The sequence below is a fragment of the Oenanthe melanoleuca genome, chromosome 15 (genome assembly GCF_029582105.1).
Source record: "Oenanthe melanoleuca isolate GR-GAL-2019-014 chromosome 15, OMel1.0, whole genome shotgun sequence".
Classification (NCBI taxonomy): domain Eukaryota; kingdom Metazoa; phylum Chordata; class Aves; order Passeriformes; family Muscicapidae; genus Oenanthe; species Oenanthe melanoleuca.
In genome coordinates, this window is record NC_079349.1 from 10580433 (window position 1) to 10605003 (window position 24571).

The 24571-nt window shown below is 45.0% G+C and overlaps 2 protein-coding genes across 7 annotated transcripts; one reads left to right on the forward strand and one right to left on the reverse strand.

Moving 5' to 3' along the window:
- Window positions 1–3134: 3134 nt before the first annotated feature.
- On the reverse strand, window positions 3135–24364 carry C15H12orf43 (chromosome 15 C12orf43 homolog). 6 transcript variants are annotated; one of them, XR_008841698.1, is made up of 12 exons: window positions 23582–24364; window positions 23186–23235; window positions 22837–22934; window positions 22146–22219; window positions 21760–21850; window positions 20652–21372; window positions 14473–14629; window positions 13071–13502; window positions 12519–12629; window positions 8788–8955; window positions 8425–8506; window positions 3135–3357 (listed from the first exon to the last, which is right to left on the reverse strand). XR_008841698.1 is itself a non-coding variant. In XM_056504484.1 (6 exons), exons 1-6 carry the CDS (start codon window positions 23850–23852, stop codon window positions 21027–21029), a joined length of 930 nt encoding a protein of 309 aa, XP_056360459.1. In that variant the 5' UTR covers window positions 23853–24364; the 3' UTR covers window positions 20307–21026. The 6 variants fall into 6 exon arrangements, 1 of the variants encoding a protein (XP_056360459.1); XR_008841699.1 differs by lacking the exon at window positions 8425–8506; XR_008841697.1 differs by lacking the exons at window positions 12519–12629; window positions 13071–13502; window positions 14473–14629 and having other exon boundaries at window positions 3135–5026.
- On the forward strand, window positions 4954–19013 carry HNF1A (HNF1 homeobox A). Its single transcript, XM_056504483.1, has 10 exons — window positions 4954–5301; window positions 11789–11988; window positions 12108–12294; window positions 12572–12810; window positions 13553–13710; window positions 15117–15318; window positions 16579–16770; window positions 17030–17151; window positions 17444–17585; window positions 18175–19013. Exons 1-10 carry the CDS (start codon window positions 4967–4969, stop codon window positions 18300–18302), a joined length of 1905 nt encoding a protein of 634 aa, XP_056360458.1. The 5' UTR covers window positions 4954–4966; the 3' UTR covers window positions 18303–19013.
- Window positions 24365–24571: the final 207 nt, after the last annotated feature.

Sequence of the window (24571 nt, forward strand, 5' to 3'; positions counted from 1 at the left end):
CTTAGACGTGTCAAGGTATTTCAGAACTAGCAGCAAACAAAACCATTTTAAAAATTATTTTTGTATTTGAAAGGGCAGCTCCCAGAGGCAAGTGTGGTAGAGAAAAATCAAAGTACTGGCTACAAAGAGTCCTCACCTCCAAGTTGTTTAAATGTCAGCAGATGACATTTAGCTAACCATGTCTTGATTCTGCTGTAATGGAGGTAGAAAGAACCAGAGGAGCTTCATGTAGACACTTCACCCTTCAGGAAAGGACATGACAGGTAGAGTTGTCAACCCTGCTTTGTTTAGGAAGGAACAAATAGCATGGATATGAGCTGAAAAGGAAGGGGAAAAAACCAGCAAAACTCAAGAGATCCACTTCTGACTGTACAGCTGGGAGATACACTAGGCTATTTGCTTGTAAGATCCTTGTGGGATTCCCCTTTATAAACCTAATTAAAACGTGCATGACCATGTGTGACACGATTCTCTTCACTACCACCTAGTGGGAAACTCCTTCATAACCCAGCTGCAGAGCTGCTCCTGATTCCACCCTCACCCTCTGCCTGATGGTAGAAACAGGGAATAAGTGGGGGGAGAAAATGACAGGTGACTGGGAAGGAGGACACAGCCCTGTTTCCACATGCAGGTAGAGGAATGTGTAGATAAAATTTGTAATTTAAACCCATTTGCCCCATGGATTTACCACATCACAACTCCAAGTTCTGCATCCAGCCCAGCCCACTGATGAAAAAAAACAGCTTCTTTCTCTGTAAAATCACAGTTTTCAATTATAATCTCATATTTACACCAAAGACTACTACATTAGAAGCTAAATGGGTATATATTTGTGACATTAAAACCATATATTCAAGCAAATTCTTCCCCACTGAGATACTCAGGGTTTGCACAAATAGCTGAAATCCAACCCTATGAAAACAACTTACAAATGACAATTATCTCAGATTTTTCACACTCCTGTATGCCTTTTGGGACTAAGCTCCCAATGCACAAATAATAATCAGTTGTGGTACTCATGTAGCTTTCTTTTCCCCCAATAATAGAAATAAGGGTGAACATTATCATAATAGCTCTTACATTTCAAGGAGGGGATTATGTTAATGTCATTCAGGCCAGTAAAGCATTTATCAGCCACAGCAGGAAGAACAGTAAAATGATAAAGAATTATTAAAAGGACCATTTCTCCATGTTTCATTGGCCAGTGGCAATTTTACCACCCTATTCAGGGAACTACATGGGCTCCCTCTAGTAACACTTTTATCATAAATATATTTAGGCTTTTTTTCTTTCTCTGTATGCCCCTTGAAGCCACATTACACTAGCTTTGTACCAGCAAATTACTGTATTTTTCATCAAGTACACTTCATAGTAGATATAATTCAGTAAATTAAAACATCAGAGGTAAAAATGATGTTGATACAGGAGTGAGGGTTTGGGACTCTATTCTGCCTTCCATGAGGTTCACAGGACTCTGCTGACCCTTACTGTGGGTTTGCCCCACTGCAGTAAGCAGAATACAGACCAGTAAATGTAAAATAAGAATTTTGTTCCTATTGTGTACCCATTCATACTTTCATGAAGTGTTTTCAGTGTTAAGTAATTCACTCACTTTATTAGATACAGGGGAGAAGAGATTACTTTGGAACAGTTAATACAAAACCAAATACCACAAACATGAGAAAAACAAGCAAGTATCTCTTGGTGTATTCAAACATTAAGTTTCTCCCATTATAGTGACCAAGATCATATTAATTAGAGTGACTTGAGAATCAAGTCATGGCCTGGGAAATGGTTAAAATTAAGGAAATCAACATACAGCAAGCACTGGTAATAGATAAAAAATGGGTGTTGGAAACCCAAATCTCCGTATTTCAAATATTCATCCTCAAAGCACAATTCCTGAGGACAGTTCAGGTAAGTGAGAACATTGTCTGATTATGGCACTCTGCAACTGAGCTCTTCCTCCAACAGAACTATAATCCAGCTTCCACCCTTGACCTCTGCTGTTCTCTCATCACCTCACAACTGCACTTGTAATAGCCTAAAAACTATGATATTGCAATCCTTAGTGCCAGACTATAAAACAGGAATGCTGGCTACTTCACAACAGGAATCCCTTTCAGTCTAACCACTAGCTATTTTAAACATTTAAGAAACCCTGAAAAGCTTACTCATTCTCCTGCACTGAGGAATTTGAAATACTCAGTTTCAGTGGGACTGAGCTATTCACTGACACAACCTGGAAGGTTCCAATGAATGGAAAGATGAAAGTGGGTAAGTTTATTTCGTTTTTCTGCTAATTGTCCAGACTCCTATACTTTAAATAGACAGTTCTAATAGGGAAAAGGAAAAAAGCCCTTCAGGATAAAGTGGTAGAGAATATTTACCTCCTCCTCAGTACTTGAAATGTTTCCTTGTTCAGCTAAGCGTTCTCCACATGGCATCCAGTTGTAGCAAACAGGGAGGTCCTATCATACAAACAGATGTGCTTTTCTGGTTTTACAGACTTCAAAGTTCACTGGTTTTAAAAAAAGCTTCTACAGCTGAAGGTCTTCAAGGCAAGCAGAAGCAGCAGCATCAAGACTTCAGGGTGCTTAAGGAATCCTTGAAACCACATAATATAGACATAATTCGTTGCTATGCTTTCTTTTCTGCAGCTTCCATTGACAAATATTGCTGTTCTTTGTTTAAATTTACTGATCTGTGTCTCCATCACCCCTTAATCATTCTACAGGTTTATATACCAACAGAACATGGACAATCTTTTTAACAAGAACAGGGGTAATATTTTCCACCTTGCTTTATGTAAAAGAGACGACCATGCCAAAGAGAGGCAGAAATAAGTAACACAGCATGACAGCATCTCCTTTGTCACATATTGCAAGAGCTTCACAATCTGTTGGGTCTGTTTGCAAAATCCTTGAATTATAAGGACATATCACGCAGAAATGTATGTCATGGTTGGACACCGTAATTACAATTGAAAATCACTGTTACCAGCCATTAATGTTGTCATGTCTACCTGAGGGGCAGGGATAAAGGAAAACTCTAATAACAAATAAAATGCATGGAAATTGTATCAACACACTGACAGTACAATGCCAAAAAATGCTCACCACTCTTGTGACGGGTGCAAAACCAGCATAACTCTTTATTAAGACTATGACCCAAAAAAAAACATTTAGAAGCTGAAGTTGTCTTTTTACATTAATGTTCGCATGAAAATTTCTTACAATAAATGTTTTTACATGGGCTCGGAACTCTTACTCCTTTGTAGCCACAGAAAGCCGTCCGTTTCCATTAAAGCTTTGTTAACGCCCTGCAGGGAGGGGACGTGGTGCTCCGGGCGCAGATCTGAAATAAAAGGCAAGAGTTAACAGAGTCCCGCCCGGTGCCTGCAGGGAGGAGGGTCCCTGTGCAGGAACTCTGTCCTTCAGCTGCTTACTCAGGAGCCGGGAGAGCTTGGCCAGCGGTGCCCACGAGGGAAAACAGGGGCCAAGGTCCTCTGCAGCATTGTCCTGGGACACTGCCCAGCCTGGGGACAGCCCTGCCAGGCTCCGTTTAGCTCTTGTTTGGTGGGAGTGTATAGACACAGGCAGCTGTGCCTGGAAAGCTTCTATTGAGACAACAGCTTTACATCCTCCAAGGAATCACTCGCATGAGGCACTCGTGTATCGAGTCCACATGTGCACATCAAGTTACTCCCTAATTTAGGCACTCAAAATAGATAGATCCATTCATATCATTTCAGACCAGAAAAGACCATTTAGTGATAAAGATTCCCGGAGAAGTGTATTAAGGGATTCCAGCCAAGCCAGGGATCATGTTTTAGGAAATCACCGAACAGGTGGGAGCAGAACCTCAGAGCAGGGCTGGTATCAAGAAGGGATTGGAGTCAGATGATAAAGGGGAACCACAAGCTTGCCCAGAGCACTCATCAGAAGCAGTAGGGCAGTTGATGACAGAGCATGACCCAGCACCCAGGGCTATCCTTTATCAAATACACGAATCACAAGCTCAGAGGGGCAAGCCCTGTAATCCCCCAAATTATTAACACTGCTCCTGCTCACAGTTGAGCAATAAACATGGCCAGATAAAATGGAGGTACTACTAGTATTTGCACATCAAGGTACCCGGCAAGCCAAAGCCAGAATTGAAAAAGTCACTTAAGTTTTGATGCTCTGCCACAGAAATCAGCTGGAGCTTCAGAACACCCTGCGAGGCTTGGGAACATTCACATAAAGCCAGTGATCGCCCCCCCCTGCTGGGGGTTGCACAAAGGCCAGTGCACTGCCACTGTGGCTTTCTGTCAGCCCAAAGCCTTTGGCAGGGCATGACACTGGCTGCACTTCAGCACTGCCAGGGCTCTGAGCAGGTTCTGCGATATTCCAACGGCAGCACCTTGTCCTGAACCATGGGCAACCAAGCACAGCTCTTCCTTTAGGGTGCTCCACCTCCTTCCTTCTCCAAAACTAATGGGGCCAGAAGTAAGCCATGCTTCTCCATTGCCATCATCCTAGTTTTCTTTCCATACTCACTTTTCCATGCTGCAGATTTTTTATCCCTTCATTTTCCTCTCCTTCTCTCTCCTGCTTCCCTCCCTTTCCCCCTCCCCCTGCTTTCTCTCCCTCTGCACTTTGTGAACTGCTGCGGCAGTGCTGAAGTCCAAAGTTCAGTAACTTGCTAAAGCACACAGATAAATATGAACCTTGGAGAATTTACATTTGCTCCAATGTAAACAGATAGCCAAGGGTCCCTTTATCAGCACTGGCTCAGGACAGTTGTGGGGGGTCTGAAGTGGCTCAATTTTGTATTTTGTTTTTTTTGGGGGGGTGTGAAGGCGGGAGGCTGTGCTGTGCCCACTCTCCTGACAGTCGGGCGCGTTACCTCAGGACCATGGTGTAGGGAAGCTGGAAGCAGGATAACCCGAAATTCAAACCCAAGAGACAGCAGGCTGAAGACCATGGTCTCGAAGCTGACTCATCTCCAAGTGGAGCTGCTGGAAGCGCTGCTGGAGTCGGGGCTGACCAAAGAGACCTTGATCAAGGCACTGAGCGAAGCGGAACCCTACGGGCTGCAGAGCGAAAGCCAGCGCGCTATCAATGCCCTCCAGACTGAGAAAGGGGAGCCCTGTCCCGACATCCCCAACCTCCCCAACGGAATGGGGGAGGCCAGGGTGTCCGAAGATGAAACCTCAGATGACGGAGAGGAATTTACCCCTCCAATAATGAAGGAGCTGGAAAACTTGAGCCCAGAGGAGGCTGCTCACCAGAAGGCTGTGGTGGAAAGACTATTACAGTAAGAACAGATTTACTGCTACTCTTTGCTCCTTTCTTGCACTCTAACTCTCTTTTCCTTTTCCCTTCTCCTCAGTATCCCTAGTGTTCACAATTGATGTAGCTGCATAGAGACAATCTTCATCCATGCCAGGAGTAGCAGCCCCCAAACACCCCCAAATGCTTTATAAATGCTCAGATTTTCCTTTTATCTTGCTTTAAATGTATGAAGAAAGCAATGGAGCCTGATTACATATTTGACATGCTTATAGCATCAAGGCCTGTATAACTCTCATCTCTTTGACTGAATCTTAAGGTTTAGGACTTAAATTTTTAATACAATTCACAATTTCAATCATCAGGAAAGAAAGAAAAAAAAAACCTGGTCACCCTGAGCTGGTGCTATATTTGGATGAATGATACAGTGAAGTTGTAACATTTCCCTGCTGTATTTAAGGAGAATGATATCGTTAATTTCACTGGGGTTTGCTATAAAAAAGCACACACCAAATAAATGCAGAGGTTAAAACCTGGACAGAACACACTGCTTCTACCATCCAATGCCCATCACAGTTACAAAGTACATACACAGCAACAGTTACAGGGTTTGCTGCCACACAAATTTGCCTTTGCATACAAGCATTTCTGACAGGGAAAGTTCCCTGGACTAATAAGCCTCACAACAGACCCAGAGAAACATTCACTGTTTCCCATATGCGATTCTCACTGGGATACAATCCCCATGGGAGACCCAAGGGGTTTGTCAAAGCAAGGATCAGGCCCATCCTACTATCAACAGATTCTTGCCTGCTTTGGGGCTATTTTGAAATGACAAGCTGATACAAGACAGAGATGCAGCAACATCCTGCACTTAAAATCTTCACTTAAAATCCAGCTAGGGAATTCTTCAGGCTTTCTGATCACTCTCTTTCACGTGCAAAGGAAATCAACAGAAAATATAACAGAAGAAGCAAACATCAAATCCCACCACAAAAGGCCAGAGCTAAGAAAAGAGCATGACAAGAGTTAGAATCCACTGTAAATGCTTAAAAGAAAGCTCCCTGGCAGGCTGGGAGTTCATGATTCTGCAGAAACCAAGAGAGGAAAATTCACTGGATCAGCTCTTACCTGGGTGGGGAAACATTCCCAGTAATGCATTCTTCTTCCTGGCCCAGTATGTCTCATTTCTTCCACACTTCCAGCTCTTCCTCATCTTTAAGTTTTCTCTACTTCCTTTACATCTTTCAGATTCTTTTCACCTGTTTCCCTTCTGTCCTCACTATTGTTTCTGCTATTCCTCCCATTTTGTTGTCTCCTCGGCTGATTCTCTCCGTCTCCCACTCTTTTTCTTCCCCTCATCCTTGTCTCCTTCTCATCTTCCTGAGTCTGCGTGCAGGTCTTGGGGCAGTTTGAGCCCAGTGGCACCGGGCGGGCCCTGGCTAGTTACTAATTATCCAATGGCTTTATTATTTCTCTTTTGTCTTATAAATTTATAGATGAAAAGACCCTGATAAGCTTTTTGATCATTAACTTTTGATGGTTTATCAAGAATCTCTCCAGAAAGGAAGCCATGGAAGTGAAGGAAGACTCCCCCTGGCTTTGTCTCTTTTTCTCTAATGAGTGGGTGAAGCAGGACTGAAGTGACATCCGCTGTGATCTAAGAACAGACACACAGATGGAGGGAATTCCTTCCTGTCACCCTCACTTCAGCACCATTTCTGCTTTCTGATCCTCCCTGCCTTTCCAGGATCTTGTTGCCATCTTCCCTGTGCTTACCAGCCTTACCAGAAGTCTTGCCTCTCTTCCAAACCTGTGACATTAATACTTTCTGATGAACAGTCAGTCCACTGAGCAGCATTTCCATTTCACAAATGGAAACTGAGGCACAGACAAATTCTAGGCCCTACCTAAAGCCCTGAGACAGCACAGAGGAGACTGGGCAAGGACAGGGATCTCCTAAGCCTCATACTGGCTCTTAATGACAAAGGCTTTACTCTGAAACATCAGAGATCTCTGTAACCAGTCTCCCCCACCACAGGATAGAGCAATTAATTTCTGCTGTTGAGGACAGAATGAAGACACCAGAAGCCTCAGTTTCAGAAAAAATTACAAGTACACTTATGGAGGTCTATAATAGATCGAAACTAATCAAGTTAAAATGAAAATAGTAGGAAGCCTGTATTGCCATGTTTCAAATATCTAATCAAATCAACAGTGTTTAAAAATCCATGCAAAGGATCTGAACTAGTATCAGGAGTTGATAATACCCTAAGAAGTTATCTACTAATGAACTTCTTTTGGTTTTAAGATCAAACCTTTCCATTAATAGATACCTAAAAGTAATGTCCTTAAAATAGTATTATAAGCATGGTAAAGCAGGGCAGAACAATCTATAGCAGAAATTACTTCCAGCAATAGAGAAAAGAAAGATGGGCAAGAATCTACATGCCCAGGGATTCCCAGCAAAACGTCAATGCTTGCAAAACTATTTCAGCATCTACACGAGGGTTTCAAATGCAGAAACCAGATGGAGGCAATTCTCCCTTTAGACAGAACCCTCTTTGGGCATTATTAACAATTCCTGGTCTGCAGACCAAATTTTAACAGACAGCTTGGCTTGTGGGCAGCTATTGCTGATACAGGAAAGTCTTTGTGGTAACTACAGCTATTGCTTATAAAGCTATTTCTTTATAAAGCAGAATCACAAAAAGTGACCACTATTAGGCTTTCCAGGAGCTGGAAAGAGAAAAAATTGACAGCACTAAGATACCAACTATGACTTCACAGGACCACTGAAGTTGAAACCAGTTTGAAAAACTCTAGTCAAAGCTGAGTAGAACAGAGAAGATACACCCACAGGACTGGGTGCACCCATGGGTGTTGATTAGATTTTTTTCCCTACAGAGAAAACATGCTAAAAGCAGTTCAGATAAAGGTTTCTCTAGTGGGGAATTAACAAAATTTCATTTAGTCTTTTCATATGTCTCTCGTAGATTTACAGTTTGAATAAAAACATTCTTTCCATATCAATCCACACAGAGAACAAATTGCATCTATGATAAGAAATAAATTACACAGTAGGGTGATAGAGCTGTGTGGAGAAACTCCCAGATATTCCCAGAATATAAAGCAAGAGGGAGGCTACCTTGGGGGAAGGGATCAGACTACTGCAGGTAAAGCAAATGGAGAGAGGTATCAATCCAATGGAGAGAGGTACAGCAATCCACCTGTAGGGCAAGGGGTGAAATTCCATTAGGAAAGAGAGAAATTGAGATAAGCAACAGATTTCCCCTGCAGGCAGGGATAAAAGCATATTTTCCAGGAGGAAAAAAGAAAACAAAGATACATAATGACAAAGGTCCAGTCTTCCCCCCTGCTTAGGACAGCACTAGCTGGGGAATCTGGAGATGAAGCTGCCACACCCCTTTCATTTCCACATATAAACCAAGATGAGGCAAACCAGGCCAAGTTCAACAGAAAGGAACACTGCCAGGATGGATGGTCTTACCTTCCCTGTGCCCAGCCTGGCTCCAGGCTCTGCCTGGGCTGTGGAGCAGCTCCAGAGGAAAGGGCCGGAGATGATCCTGAGCACTTCACCCTGAACCTCTGCTTGAGTAGGGTCTGGTCCAAAGCAGCAATTCAGAACCCACCTCAGGGAAATGGAGGCTTCTCCCACCTGACAATCAGAATAGGAAAGAAGGAAAGAGAGAGAGAATGAGGAAGAAAAAAAGAAAAGAACAAAGGAAAAATAAAAAGTCAGGAAGAGTGAAGGAGGGAGAAGGTCCCCTGAATGTTACATCTCCAGCTCTCTGGAATGGGTTTTCTTTAATGCTAACAACTTGATATTTACTTTCCATTTAAATTTGAGATGTTGCTATAAATTATCAACCAGCCTCTTGTTCCCTTTGAGTTTATAACTAACTACCTGGGTTACTTATTGTTCAGGTAACAAAAGGGAGGTGAAAACGCCCTTAAAAACTGACCTCAGAACTAAGGAAATGGGAAGCTGACATGGAGAACCCCTGGCCCCTGTGGTGGGGATGAGCCATGGAGATGGGCTATGATCACATGACAATAAGCAACTGAGAGCAGGAGAACAAGAGTTCAGAAGAAGGAAGTAAAAGCTACCTGTGAGACCAACTAGGAGACAGATTAGACCCTGGAGAACAAGACCTTGGGGAGACGGTTTGCATCTGAGGAGAGAGGGAAACTAAAAGGCAGAAAACAGTGTTGGAGAGAGGGAAGGAGAGATTGAACAAGGCAGACCCATTTATGCAGTTCTGACTCACTGAAACAATTGAGATTTGACCATAAAAACAAGCAGGAGAACTCAGTTAAGAGTGAAATCCTCCCCTCTGACAGTCAATGATAGTCTTATAGCCAGTAAAAGAGAAAAGGTTTCAACTTCTGATGTCTTAGCCTGTGAGGAGGCTCTGCAGGTGGAACTGTGTATTTGAGCAAGGGGTCAGCTGGCCAGACTGTAATCACTTGGACTGTGGTGTAGCCTTGGGCCTAAAGGACTTGCTGCATTGGTTTTGCAGACTGCCCTTTGATAATGTACAGAGTAGACAGGATTTCATACAGCTGTCCTAGGAAATCACACAGTACTAAGATTCTCGGCGCTATTTTGCATCACAAAGCCCCCTACTGTGTCAAAAGTCGACAAAACCCACAAGACTTTAACCACTATGAGAAGAGACTCACAGAACTTAGTGTTTTATTCCTGCCACAAAGTGAGGATCTCAACAGGAGAGACAGAACTGACTCGACTGGGGTGCAGAAAGGAACTGACACATAACAGAGACTTCCAGAGTCTTTCCTCTTCCTATCTGAGCCAAAACTCAAACTGAAGAGGCCAGCTTCCCAGTCAGTCTTTCCTCCTCTATACAGGGAATTGGACAATGAACACAAGGCGCAGGTGATGGGCAGACTATCACAAGTACAAAGGCAGGAGACTGATTTAGGCAGCACGAGGAAAAAAACCAAAAGCAACAATAAAACCATGAGGAAAAAAAAGCTTTCTTAAATTCAGCTCAATTTGAGGCTTTTGAAAGACAAAGATAGTTAAGGGAAGATGCTAAAAATCAGAAGCCTCTGTGGCAAGTGCTCCAATGTAAAAGAGAAACAAATGTTCTATTTTAAGCAGGTTCTTCCAAAAGCTGTAACTGCCACCATCTGTGTCACACTTTAACTGCTGTGGAGTTGCTCCTTGGACTACTCAGCCCCTGGGAGAGGGGCTGCAGTGGAACAGAGATAAGGGTGTTTGTACTGAGAGAACAGGTGTGGACTTTGTCCTTCTTATCACTGTGCAGCCTCCGGCAACCTCCTGAGTCAACAAAGCCATGAACAGCACAGTTGTTGCCTGTTGCTCAGACGTGTGTGCTCTTGTGACAATTTCTGCACCATCCCAGGGACCTTTTTTCCTCCCCACTGCTCCTCTGATGGTGTTGCACGTGACACCAGTGTCTTCCTAGAACACAGCAAACCATTTCCTCCAGACATTTCACACAGAAGGCACAGAAGGATGCTCTTGTTCAAAGTGAGCCAGGAGCTATCCTGCAGACGTGCTCTAGCACTGTTTGGATTTAGACTGATGGGTTTCACATCTACTGTGACTTTCAGCTGTGGTGAAATCAATGCACATAAAGACACAGTCAAGTTTCCTCTATTTTCCTCAAAAACCTTAATGGATGTTCTAACTGGAGGACCTCCTCTAAAACCCAGAGGATCAAATAAATTTGTAAAATCTCAAACTGTACGTCAGATTTTGTAAGCAGGTCTCAAATAGTTCTATTCCCTCAGCTGTTACCCAAAGGAGAGCAGCAACAGGAGGAATTAGTGGTTTGCCTGTAATTCTATACTGCATTTAGAAGCTTTGAGTGGATCTAGGTGTGAACCAATGTGTTTGAGTAACACGTAGCAGATGTGTAAGAACATAATTCTGGATGATTTGTCATATACATGTGAATACAGAGCTGTCATGTCACAGTATAATGACAGCCTGTTTCCATTTGCTGAATCATTGCAAGGCAACCCAACCTGGACCAGAATCAGGGGATGAGTCAAGTTCAGTCTAGTATCAATTAGTCTTGGAAAACTTAGCACATCTGCCCCATCTGCTTTTATGAGAGTGGGATAGAGAAGGAAAGTTATGTAGGGAAAGGGAAGAGAGAGGTTGGGAAATTCCCCTGGTAAGCAAAGTCTCCTCCTAAGGGCAGACCTAAGTGTGTACAGACAGCAGTTTAAAGGAAGCCAGTGCTACATCTTTTGCACTTTATTTCCAATGTCATGCAGTGTTTTACCCTGCAGACAGTCAAAACTGAGCAAGGCAGCACACTGAGAACAGCTTTCTCCACCGCAGCCAATGAGTACTGCGGCCTCACCAAACATGATGGTGATGACTGACAAGTGCCCCCTGGTACCTACTACTGCCCTTCCCTGAAATCTAGGTCTGCTGAGAGCAGCTGTTTGATCTCTCTCCCCTGAGAAATATTTTCTGCTCCTTCCAGAGAGGATCCCTGGCGAGTAGCAAAGATGGTGAAGTCTTACCTCCAGCAGCACAACATCCCCCAGCGTGAGGTGGTAGACACCACTGGTTTGAACCAATCCCACCTCTCCCAACACCTCAACAAGGGCACTCCCATGAAGACCCAAAAACGGGCAGCCCTGTACACCTGGTATGTCCGGAAGCAGCGAGAGGTGGCCCAGCGTAAGTATGGCAACCACTGCTCTCGTGTCTCAGCTTCAGAGGCTTCTGCTCTCCCTTGCTCATACTCACTCCTTATTGCTTTCAAGGCAAAAAATTCCCTTGCCCCTTTGTGCTTGCAGAATTCACACATGCTGGCCAGGGTATACTGACAGACGAGCCCATGGGAGATGATCTGCCCACCAAGAAGGGAAGAAGAAACCGCTTTAAGTGGGGTCCTGCCTCACAACAGATCCTGTTCCAAGCCTATGAGAGGCAGAAAAACCCCAGCAAAGAAGAGAGGGAGGCACTGGTGGAAGAGTGCAACAGGTAAGGGTGGGTGTGTGTCTTCGAAGAAGAGGGGCACAGCAGGTCCCTCTTCGTTCTTGGTGTTTGCTGGGAGGCAGGCCAAAGGTACAGCACTCACTGGCACCACTGACACCAGCCACGCTTGAATTAAATTCCACAACTGATCATTCCTTGTCCACAGAGCACAAGGAATGCCTCAGGTCTTGCAGGACCCTTCCACAGCCACTTTGGGGCTTTGCACTTACTTTGTGTGTCTAAGCCCAGCTCAGCAAGGCTCTTCTTGTGCTTTTCCCAACAGGGCAGAGTGTATTCAGAGAGGTGTTTCCCCATCTCAGGCCCAGGGACTGGGCTCAAACCTGGTGACAGAGGTCAGAGTTTACAACTGGTTTGCCAATCGCAGGAAGGAGGAGGCATTCCGGCACAAGCTGGCCATGGACACCTTCAGCGGACCACAGCCCACCTCTGCCCCTCCTCTAACCCCCCACAGCTCCTCCTCCCTCCAGCCACCACCTGCTCTCTCACCCAGCAAAGTTCACGGTAAGAAACAAACAGAGGGAGATCTGAAAGAAGGGTGAACCTCCCCATACTCAGTCACCCAAACTGCCTCCTACGTCCAGCCCTTTAGGAGACAGATCTACATATAGAAAAAAGCAGATTTGCTACAAGGGAAGGGCAAAGGTGACAAAGAGATCATGTTTCTGGGTGAGGAGAGTGGCTAGAATGTCAAAGAATATAAAATTCACTAACAAAACCCATAGCCAAAGCTGCTCACTTACTGTGAGAAGTATTACACTTACTGAGCTGGCAGGCATCAACCCCAAACTTCCTGTTCCAAGAGTCATCACTGCCTGCCAGAAGTCAGTTCCATGCCCTTTCAATCATATATGCCCCTTACTCCTTTCAATGCCAGCCCCATCAGACTCTGTGACAGTTTTCAGGCATGAGGAAAAGTCATTCTCCATCCAAAAAGCATCCAGTTTTTTCAGCTTCACAGGCCAGAGCTGGGGGGTCACTTTTGCCCTGGGAAGAGATGATCTCACTGAGACTCCTCTCTACCACATCCAGAGAGGTGGTTTCCTGCTCCCTGCAGCACTCACAGCCAGTCAGTTTAGAGGAAGCAGTTACACCAAATTACAGGGGAAAGTCAGGGCAGGGTGTGAGTGAGTGCCTGTTCTTCTGGCTCCCCTACGGACCATGAAGTATCTGCCCAAAGATCTGGTGGCAAGTGCCTGCAAAGAAAACTGAATTTAGTACCTGTTTCCCTCCTGTTGTGATTCAGGAGTAAGGTACAACCAGCAGCCAGCCAGCGAGGCAGAGTCCTCCAGCAGCAACCATCACGGGAACAGCTCCATGGTGACCACCCAAACCATCCTGCATCAGGTTTCTCCCCCGGGACTGGAGCCCAGCCAGAACCTGCTGAGCACAGACACTAAGCTGGTAAGTGATGGATACTCTGCTTCTGCTGACTGGAAGATGTCAGGCCATCTGCCTGTGCTCATAATATGAACTATTCATGGGTATTTTTTTTCTAGAATGTAGTTAAATTCACCTTTTTATGTTACACAGTCATATGTAACATATTGTTTCATAACATGTTATGCAACAATATGTTATATTAGAGTCATTTTGAAACGACCAGGTAAGATCAATAATCCTGAGATACATGTGCCCTCTAGACTGTGGTGAGGGCAGGTATTACAGTATGAAAGCAAGAAGACATTTGCTTATGAGAGTTAAAACAGTCTGTTCTGGAAATACAGCACACAAGGTATGACAAGATTTCCTTCTTCCCAGGAAACCTTATTCTCCTTTCCACAGAAAGATTCTGATCTCATCTTTAACTCTTATTTGGACTTTACCCATCTCAAGAGAGTTGATCAGACCAGCAGAATTACCAGATCACTGACCCATACTTACATCTATCTTACCTGTAAAAATGAAGCCAAACAGCCTGGGTGCAGGCATGTACTGGATAACTAGATTGTCTCCTCAAAGCCAATTTCCTTCTGAGATCTGACCAGACCTTTCCCCCCATCATTAACAAAGAACCAGAACTACATGACTGATCATTTTCAGTCTGCACATGTTCCCTTGCTTTCAGAGAAACAGTCAGCAGAAGTTTGCATTAGCATAGGCTGACCAGAGGCAAAGTTAAAGTTGCTAAAAATAAGTATGATTTAAATCTCATCAGTCACTCACTTTGCTGGCTTCTGGTCTCTTGCTGAAGAAAACAAGTCTTTCATGAGGTCCTGAAAATCTTCTACATGTGTCTTCTAAAACTGATACCAAGGTGGTTTGTCCTACTGTTTAATCTCTTGGTGTTTATTCTTACTAAACATTCCTTACAGCTTTTTGTCTGAGGGAAAAGAAGTATAATATAAGGCATTTAACTTTCTCTATCAGCCAAATCATTAGAATGCTTTTCTGCTCTTCCACAATACTGTGATTATAGGTCTCTAAAGGAAAGAGGAACTCCTGGATTCCGTGCTGAACTCCCTTACTAGAATAACTATGTAAAGTTACCTGAGCCTTTTAATTTCTCCGAGTTTCACCTTCTGCCCTCAGCTATGAAACAGAAGATAATCTTTCCCTATAGAGAGTGCAGTGGGCTTCATCTCATTCTTATGATTTTTTAAATATGAAAGAACTAAACCAGCAGGGATTTACTTAGTATGTCAACAGTTGACCTGTGCTAGTTAATGAGTGAGCACACAGGAACTGCAGACAAGGATGTGTGAAGCCTTTCCAGTTAGCAAGGGGGAAGAGCAGGAAGAAAGGTGTTCATCACAGCTTTGGGACTTGGCTGCTGCAGGTGGCATGTTCAGGGTTCTCCTTTCCCACAGGTATCAGCTCCTGGAGGAACTCTCCCTCCTGTCAGCACCCTGACTGCCCTGCACAGCCTAGAGCAAAGCCCACACACGCTGAGCCAGCAGACCCAGAACCTGATCATGGCATCCCTGCCGGGGGTCATGGCGATCGGGGCGGGCGAGACCCCGTCCCTGGCGCCCGCCTTCACCAACACGGGAGCCTCCACCCTGGTGATCGGTGAGTAGCGCCTGCAGTGCTGCTGCCAGCACCCTCAGCAACAGCTGCCTCTCACTGGTACAGTCACCTGCCCCCTTTTCAAAGCCTTAGCACTAAGCTGGCAGTGAGACAAACCTGAGGAAACTGTCAGATCAGCAGCACTGTTGGCAAGTACCAGTGGGATTACGGACAGATGTTCCTCGTTCACATTAGAATTAAATTACACACAAAACCCACATTTTAAGAGTACTTTAAGAGGACTTTTACAATCTATTCCTTTGCCAATGTTTTGGTTTGCTGCTCTTCATCTTTCCAAATATAAATATAATACTATCCTAAAATTATGAGAATTAAAGCATGTTCATAGTGCTTGGAAGACAAAACATCCTGTTCCACTTCCTGCAAAGAGCAGCATATGTCTTTGGAATTCACAGCAGTAATTACTCTTTTTAAAAATTTTTCACTTTGACAGCTTTTCTGGACTTTTATGAGATTTCTTTTCATTCCAAGACTAGTCTACTGCCAAAGTGCATCTCATTAGAGAAAGTAAAATAAAATGTATACACTTCTCTTACACTTTCTTCCCAGGAAGAAAGAGGCCTTGTTTTGTTCCATGATGACAGCTGTGAACTAATTTCCATTTCTTCCCAAGATTATGATATGGATATGAATTCTGTGCAAACAAAAAAAAAAAAAAAAAATAAAACCGGAGTGCTGGAGAGACCTGCTGATTTACAGGAACAGGGTCTAGACAGTTGTGGGAAATGGGCAGTAATATGTGAAAACTTCTACCTCTCTCACTGATTCAAATTTCTTAGTTTGGCAGCCCTAGCAAAGAGTTAAAACTCCATTCCACGTGGCTGGACAGCAACAGCCTAGTTGTCTCTGTTGCCAACAGCTTCATAAAAAAAAAAAAAAAAAAAAAAAAAGGGTAAATGAACTGGGCACTGAGGTGATGATCTGCATTTATTTTTGAGCAAGGCCTCCCTGGTGATCACTGAACTGGAAAAGGGGCTATACTGGTACACTAGGATGTAGACAGGAACAAACACTGGAAACCAGAGGTGGGTGTATGCAGCTTTTGGACATTTCCACTTCGCTCTCACAGGCATGAAATCTATTCTTAATCACAGACAACCAAGGGAACACCTGAAAAGCAGGGTCTGAAAGCACCCTGCAGTGCCAGGCTGCCACAAGGGCTGTTTCAGATGCCCCTGCTGCAGAGCAGCCACACTCCTCCCGCAGTGTGGGACACCACTGGCATCAGCCTTTGTTTTCCAGGTCTGGCCTCAACCCAGCCCCAGAGTGTTCCTGTAATAAACAGCATGGGGAGCAGCCTCACTACCCTGCAGCCCGTCCAGTTCTCCCAGCAACTGCATCCATCCTACCAGCAGCCCCTCATGCAGCAAGTCCAGAGCCACATCAACCAGAGCCCCTTCATGGCTACCATGGCCCAGATACAGAACCCTCACAGTAAGAATGTGAACACATTTGTTTAAGTCAACAAATAAAAAGACACTGTTCTGGAGCATTTGCTGGGTCCCCGGGCTTACAGCACTCTGTTTTTCTCCTCTGTTATTGTTGCTCTAATTATGAAATTAATTTTCTATTGCATTTATCTCCCTGCCCCTCCACTCCCAGCATTTTGGACACAGACAGCAGGTCCCATTGCATGAGAACAACTCAGCCAAAGCTCCAGCATCCACATGATGTTGTTTTCTTTCATGTACAGCTCTCTATGGCCCCAAATCTGAAGTGACTCAATACACACACACAGGCCTCTTACCACAAACCATGGTGATAACGGACACAGCCAATCTCAGCGCCCTGACCAACCTGACACCAACTAAACAGGTAACAGACTTTATTTCATCTTTGTTCCCCCTCTTGAGAGCTGCACCAGTCTGCAGGCAGCTCCTTGCATATCAAAGGGGTTTTGGGTGTCTCTGTGCCATCCCAGCCAAAGCATCTTTCTTATCTCTGACCCTGCTGGAACCAGCTGCAGTACTGGAGGGACTAGAGCAAGCTCTTCACTGCATCCTCAAGGAGGATTTCATCTCCCCAGAGACTGCACCTGCTCAGTGCTTCTCTCACAGCTGTTAGAAGGGATGTAGAAGCCAGTCACTATTAATTCTCTTTTCTCCAGGCATTCACACCTGACTCAGAGACTCACACCGAGTCTGGGATGCACACACCAGTGTCACAGGCACCAACAATTCACCTACAGAACCAAGACACAACCATCCAGCACCTTCAGCCTGGCCCACGCCTCACCTCGAGCCCTGCTGGTAAGAGCAGTAGCCACTATTGTGGCTCTTAAGTCACACATTGTCTAGTTTTTCTTTCCAATACTGTAAAATCCCCTTAGAAAATGCTAATTGAGACTCACAATTCCCTAAATTGGCTCTGCCAGTGTCCTGAGGGGTTTGAAAAACCAATACAAGGAAAAGATTCATAGCAGAGTCCATGTAAGGCCAGACTGTGGAAATTGGCCTCTTCAGAATATAGAAAGGAAAATACCTTGAAAAGTATCAACAAAATCAGTGTCAATGAGGACCCAGTCCTGTGGTCAGTTTTCAGGGCTGAGAAGCCCAAGGCTCCCCCATGAAGACTCCAACTGGGTCTTCCCAATTCTAAGAGGAGAACTAGGACATCAACTAGAATTCTTAGAACTGAACTCTCTGGAGATTGCTGCCCTCAATGTTTTCAGGCTGGCCATGGTCCCAAGCCAGGTATTTAGCAGCACACAAAACACAGACAAAAGCAGTTATGCCCCTAAGCCAGAAGACTACAGCCATGGTGGAAATGGGGGGTGTACATGCACACTAAGGGGACTGATGAGAATCTGCAACTGATTTCTGCCTGTACCTTTGGCAGTGTCCTCCAGCAGCCTGGTGCTGTACCAAAGCTCCGACTCCACCAACAGCCACAGCCAGCTGCTGCCATCCACTCACAACGTCATTGAGACCTTCATCTCCACACAGATGGCATCTTCCACCCAGTAACCACCACGAGGAGCTCCTGAGTGACTGCCACAACCAACTGCCAGGTGCAACTCCAGCCCTGTTTGCCACCACAGCCTCACACAAACCCCTACTCAGCTGCCTCCGGGAGAGAAAACATCTCAGGATCAAGACAGAAAATATGGAAAGATAATGCTGGCACTGCTAAAATCCACTGCCCCCCACCCCTCAAAAAACAGCAAACCTAAACCCCAGGAGCCAGCTCAGAATGGCCAGACATCCTTCTGTGGCTGCCCAAGACAGAATCCCAACAGTGCCAGGATGTGGAAGGGACTCTGATTCAGCTCAGCTTGATTAAAGCTGGGCCTGTACAAAACTACCAACATCAGACTAAATCATGTGGGAAAGAGCAAAGCTGAGCTGCCAAAGAAGGGACACCAGCTTTAAACACTCTCCTCTTTTGCTGCAAGAAGTTCCAGCAGGAACTATGAGAAATAACAGCACCCTGGAAGTTCCTGACTTTGCAATGAGAATAACAAAGAAACAGATTTGGGAATGGCTTGGCACAAACCTTCAGTATGGGATCACTGACAAGCTAAAAATCCTTAATTAACTACCAAAATACCAAACATTCTCAGTTAAAAACGACCTGCTCTAAAATCATGCTATCCTAGTGGAAATGGCTTGGTTGTTTTTGATATAGCTCTGCTTTGTTTTAAATGCAGAAATTAAAGTTTAACAGCTGCAAGGAGAGTCCAGTTCTCTGCATTAACCCTGTGGATTCTTATCTTGTCTGATTTGCTGAAAGAATTGCAGGATGGCATTCCCACTGGTCCCTGACACTGCCCAGCACCTGGGAGGTTCTCATGCTCCAAAGAGAGTAGAGGTTCCTTCAGTTTTCTCTATAAACACTCAGCCTAGATTCACTTTACAGGACATGGCTCATTCTCAGCTACCATGTAGGCTTGATTTGTAGTTACTGGTATGCAAATAACTATTCTGGAGTCTAAGAGTGTTGCTTGCACTAAGTGAAAGGTTTTAGTCCCAAGGATTTACTTAGGTAATTCCTCTTTAATTATTCCTCTCTATTTACTCTCAACATCCACATCACTGATACGTCATTAGCCAGACATGAAAACAGCCCCAACTAAAAGGTTTTGTCTGTGACTGAAACTGAGCTACTCTTTCAACTGTGAAATGGATAAAAAACCTTGAGACTGGAAGGGAGAACTTAAAAAGCCCAACAGTGAACTCTTCAGTTATCATATCGGGAATGTCAAAATTGCAGATGTCTGTGAAAAGTTTAATTGATAAGAGCTTCATCTAGATACCATCAACAATTTCAGTAACTAGATTCTCTGAGGAATTTTATCCTAGAATTGTTCCTAATTTCCCATGTTGCAAATATATCTAATTTCCAGCTAGCATAAAAATAAACCCAAAACAAAGCAAAAGGAAATGTTTAGGCCACCATGCATTTGAAAGTTCAGGTTTAAAATTCAGTACACTGAAGTTTTAACTGTACATAAGACAAGTAATTTCTGCTAGCACATTCTGTTAGATTACAAGCCAGGTTTCTACTTAGCTTTTCTATTTTTGGATGCCAGCTGTGTTTTCTTGACTAAAAACCAGCAAGAATCTTACAACGATTTCCCATGCTCAAAGAGCTACACTTCACTCTTGGTTTATCTATCTCACTTTCTGATTTTCTGAATTGGGCCAGTAAGTTTGATTTACAGAAACCCAGGACAGAAGTAGAGTATTTATGAAAAAGTTAATTTCCTGAAAGACTGGAAGCAAAGAATAAACAAAGAGTCATACTGAAAACTACCAAACCTCACAGTATTTCAGAGAGACAGAAGTCATTAACCAGTCCAAACAAGGACTGAAAGGTGGTTTTTAAATTAGGCTTAAATCCTTCCTGTAGCAATTTCATAGCATTGATCACCCAGCAGATAAAAAGCCATCCTGAGCCATCTCTGTCTCTGCTGGGGAGAATCTGGATACAGCAAGAAAGCCACTGTTGTACAAAACCTATCAAATTAAGTAGGTCCAAGAGCATAGTAAAATTTAATAACAACAGATGCCATAAAAAAAAACCCTATACATGAAAAAATATTCAGTGGGCACAACTGAAACAGCAGGATGCATTTACACCAACCCTGAAATCAGCTCACCGCACACTGTTCATGTGCAGGAACCCTGGAGAGGTGCAGATTGCAGAGGGATTAGTAACACAGCAGGTTTCCACAAGAGATTGCTATGATGACCGCAGGGAAAAAATAAGGGGCCCTGATTTCTGACAGGATGCTTTTGATAAATGAGTCTCCCACAGGCTGGAGCTATTCTTAGTAGTCTACAAGGAGGCAAAGAGAAAAAGCAGTTCATCACCTGTTGCCATGTAAACCAAACTCAATTCATCATATACTTTCTCCAGAAGGGTTTCATGATGCCAAGGAACAGACCAGGAGGAATGCAGCTATGATCACATCCCTCTGCCATGCAAGTCTGGTACAGTATAATCCTTTTAGATTGGGCCTGCACAAGCAGCAGCACAGACAACTGCTGTGTGAGGAGAACAATGTTCCCTTCCTCGGGGACGCCAGTAGCACAGGAAGTCACTTCATTAGTCTCTCAGGCCACTGAGCTTTCAGAACAGAAGCTTTGCCAATTAATTTTCCCTCATCTGCAGCAACTCTTGTTGTTAGGTTTTCTTTCAGTTCCCTTCACCCATCACAACCACCTGCCATTTGCAGAGTAAACTCATCATTCTTTTTTCTTCTTCTTTTTCTTCTTCACAGCTCCTGGCAGCACAGAGTTCTCTCTGTGATTGCTGTCATGTCTCTCCTGCTGGCCGTTTGCAGACACCAACCGAGGCAAATCTTTGCAGATCTGGTCACACTCTGCTGAGTCTATTATTTTCTCTTGAATATTGTTCTCTCTCCTAATTTTCTTTTTCTTCTTTTTTTTCTGGTTGGGCTCTACATAACCCTGACTCTGATCCTGGCTGGAACCCTGGGACAATGCAGGAAAAGCACTTTGCTTCAGAATATCCTCAGCTGACACGGCAGCCTCCTGGTACCTTTGCCACTCTTGGTCACTGTCTGTGTCACTGGAAAGGTAACAAGAGGGAAGGAAGTTGTGTTGCACTTTTGCCTTGAATTCACCCAAAACTTGGACAGCAGAGTAATCTGAGATGAGAACACATGATAAACACCCAGTGGCTCTGGGACTCCCACACCTACAGTTTGCATTTACCCAGTCTGAAGGCCAACATACTATTCACACACACTAGAAGGGGAAAGAAAAATCTTCCACAAGCATTTATACTTCCCTGGCACTAAAAAAGAAACAAAATTCTGGTCTAGTCAAATATAAGAGTCATAAATACACACTTTTCAAGCTCTTCAGCTTCCTATTCCCTTGTGGGAGTCCCAGCTGCCTCTGAAATGTGGGATGCAACAGCACCTAAGGAGCAAAGCAGCTGCAAGCACCTCACCTGGAGCTAACTGGCCTCCTCCTCCTTGCTGCAGGGCAAGGCTCTGGCTTCCCACAGTCTCCAGGGACAGAGGAAGAGAAGAGGCGAAAACCTGAAGTATGGAAAGGGGGGTTTTAGGCAGAATACAAAACAGAGGTGGAAGCAACCAACTGTTGGTACTGTATTTCCACAGTGCTTGACAGCAATTATTTGGGACTATGTGGGAAGACTTGGAGCACAGAGGTCACAGCTGCAAAGTAACAGCCCTCACAGACACCAACAGAAATTCTTTTAGTGCAAATGTTTATTAGTCAATTGGATGTACAGCTGGTGATGGACAGGATCCATCCCATCTGTCAGCAGTTAACAGTCACAAAACAGCCACAATGGCTGAGACTGAAACTCACCATCATCTTCAGAGTCAGACTGTGCCACCAAGGTCTGTGATGGTCCTGATGAGTCCTTCAAGACAGTGATGAAACTAAACAGAAAACCCCAGTCAGATCTCACGGCAGGTTTGTGCAAGCTGTACTAAAGTTGGGTATTTCTGGGAAACAAGACTAGAGGAAGATGTTGCATAGATCCCTTTTTGTTAGTGAGGCTGCCTCAGCTCCCTGTTTGCAGAGCAGACCAGACCTCTCCTCAGCAATGCAAGCCACAAGGACAATTTAAAATCAGTGTTTCTAAAGCCAGCTCTGAACAGCAGCAATTCCAGTCCTCCAGGGCCATGCTTGCAGAATAGATAAGAGAGTGACAGCCCAGTACCAGGCATTCTGCCAGCACAACCCTGAATCAGGTACTGGTTTAGGTTGTATCAACAAATCAGATTCTCCTGCCAGCCTTTACATGATGGAAGTGCTAAGGCACCCAAATTCTCTGTTCTCCCCACAAGATGTTCACTACAGAGGCAAATGGAGACAAGCAGTGCTACACAGAGATTTTGACCAGGTGGTCACAGCACATTAGCAAGGTAAGGTCACAGAATATTGGAGACTTCTACTTAATACAGGGATGAAGGAGACAAGATGGGCTTAGCACACAAACACATCAGTGTAACTGACCCACAGAACAAACAGCTCTAGCCTTGCATACCAGTACCTGTCTAGCATGGCTCCCAGTTTCTTTGCAACGTGTGCTCTGAACTCTGGAGTTGTCTGGAGCTCATTGTCACCCTCCTGGCGGCCGAGTGCCTCACGCCCATTTGAAATAAGAACAAGGATTATCTCTTTTGAGGCCAATAACATCTGGCCCTCTCACTCAAACCCTTAAAAACATATTAGTCTCCTCAGATTTAAGCATCATTTCAGATTATGGTTGGACTAGTTCCCCAAACAGAACTGGCCCTTTCAGTATGAAGCATCACAAGGTAAAAAGTAGAAGCAGCATAAATATTACACGTTAACCTTTTCTTCGGGAACACATTAATCTGAAACCACAAGCAAAAATACCTCAGGCTTGGCTGATCTTTAGGCTGCAATCGATCCTTTTTAAAGCCCCCTGAAAAGAAAGCAGCAAAGGCACATTTTAAGACCTGCAGCCAGGACCTCTTTAACCCCCGTCAGGCACATGTTAGAGCATAAAGAATCACGCCTGAAAGACAGCCCTGGGCCACCTGCGGGGAGAGCAATTGTGAGGGGAAAGGGAAACTTCCCTCAGGCCGGGAAGGCGCTCTGGGCCCGGCCGAAGGCTGGGCAGAGCCCCCTCCAGCTCTCACACCGGCACCGCGGCCGAGAGCGGGTCAGGAGGAGCTGTGAGGGGCCGGGCCGGAGCGGCGGGGCGGGGAAGAGAGGGGAGGGCACGCCGCAGCGGGGGAGCAGAGCCCAGCCTGTCCACCGCCCCTCACCGCCGCGCGGCTCCGCCCGCGCCGCCGCCGCCGCCTGAGCGGTGCAGTCCCAGGCAGCTTCCCGGAACCGCGCGGCCGCTTCACCGCCGCTGTCCGACTCCGAGCCGGTGTCGCTGTCGGAGCCCGAGCCGCCTCTGGGCGCCGCCATCTTGCAAGCGCGGGACACGCCGGGCGCTGTGGTGCTGCCGCGGCGCATGCCGGGAGCTGTAGTCCGGCCGCTTGGCACGCCGGGAGCTGTAGTCCGACATGGTCGCCCGTACCTGAATTTCATAAACTCATCCTTGTTTTAATCAGTTTCTGGAGGATACGGTTCATGTTTTGGGACCCTGGTAATTTTCTAATCAGTTACTACATTGATATAAGGAATTTTTGATTGAATGTAGAAGGTGTGCCCAACCCTGCTGCTTTGCTGACTGGTTGAAAACGAGAGAGATGCTTTTTTTGAGATTTTCACTGCTCGTGCAGGTGGGACTGCCTTGTTTGTTCCGCATGCTATCAGCACTATCACGTTACGTACTACATTTTTATCTCAAGTTTTCTGGTGTAATACAACGCGTTTGGTGATTCCAGGTGGGATTCCAGATAACCATTTTGCCGTGGGTTTTGCCAAGCCTGTGTGCTGCTGAGAGACCCTGTATAACTGTTTTTATCCTGCTGGACACTTCCTGGCTTGCACCTTCCAACCCTCACACTGGAGCTGTGCAGGCTCAGGCCGCTGACAATATCCTTGGGCTCTTTCCGATGGGCTCCCTTGGCACTAGCTTTCCTTCATTTCTTCACTATTCCCTCACAAACCTCACCTTCTTTAGTGGAAGACCTTGGTTTAGGATTCACTCGTTCTCCACTGTGTAAAAGCACAAGCAATTTTGGGCTGTTTTGTGCCTCAGGACTGATGGGGTGCCCTCAGAGCTGGCACAAACTCTCCAGAAAAGCCTTCTCTTCTCCTTCACCTCCTCTTCCTCGCTTTGGTCCCTCAGTTTCTTTGGTTTC

What these genes read in the sequence shown, in the direction of transcription:
- HNF1A (XM_056504483.1), top strand. Translation starts at nt 4,967, where the DNA reads ATGGTCTCGAAGCTGACTCATCTCCAAGTGGAGCTGCTGGAAGCGCTG. An exon ending in CTCACCCAGCAAAGTTCACG is followed by an intron (nt 12,811 to 13,552) that starts GTAAGAAACAAA and finishes GTTGTGATTCAG; the next exon opens with GAGTAAGGTACAACCAGCAG. An exon ending in AGCCTCCACCCTGGTGATCG is followed by an intron (nt 15,319 to 16,578) that starts GTGAGTAGCGCC and finishes TTTGTTTTCCAG; the next exon opens with GTCTGGCCTCAACCCAGCCC.
- C15H12orf43 (XM_056504484.1), bottom strand. Translation starts at nt 23,852, where the DNA reads ATGAAATTCAGGTACGGGCGACCATGTCGGACTACAGCTCCCGGCGTG. An exon ending in AAGATCAGCCAAGCCTGAGG is followed by an intron (nt 22,935 to 23,185) that starts TATTTTTGCTTG and finishes ATTTCAAATGGG; the next exon opens with CGTGAGGCACTCGGCCGCCA. An exon ending in CTGGGAGCCATGCTAGACAG is followed by an intron (nt 22,220 to 22,836) that starts GTACTGGTATGC and finishes TTTTCTGTTTAG; the next exon opens with TTTCATCACTGTCTTGAAGG.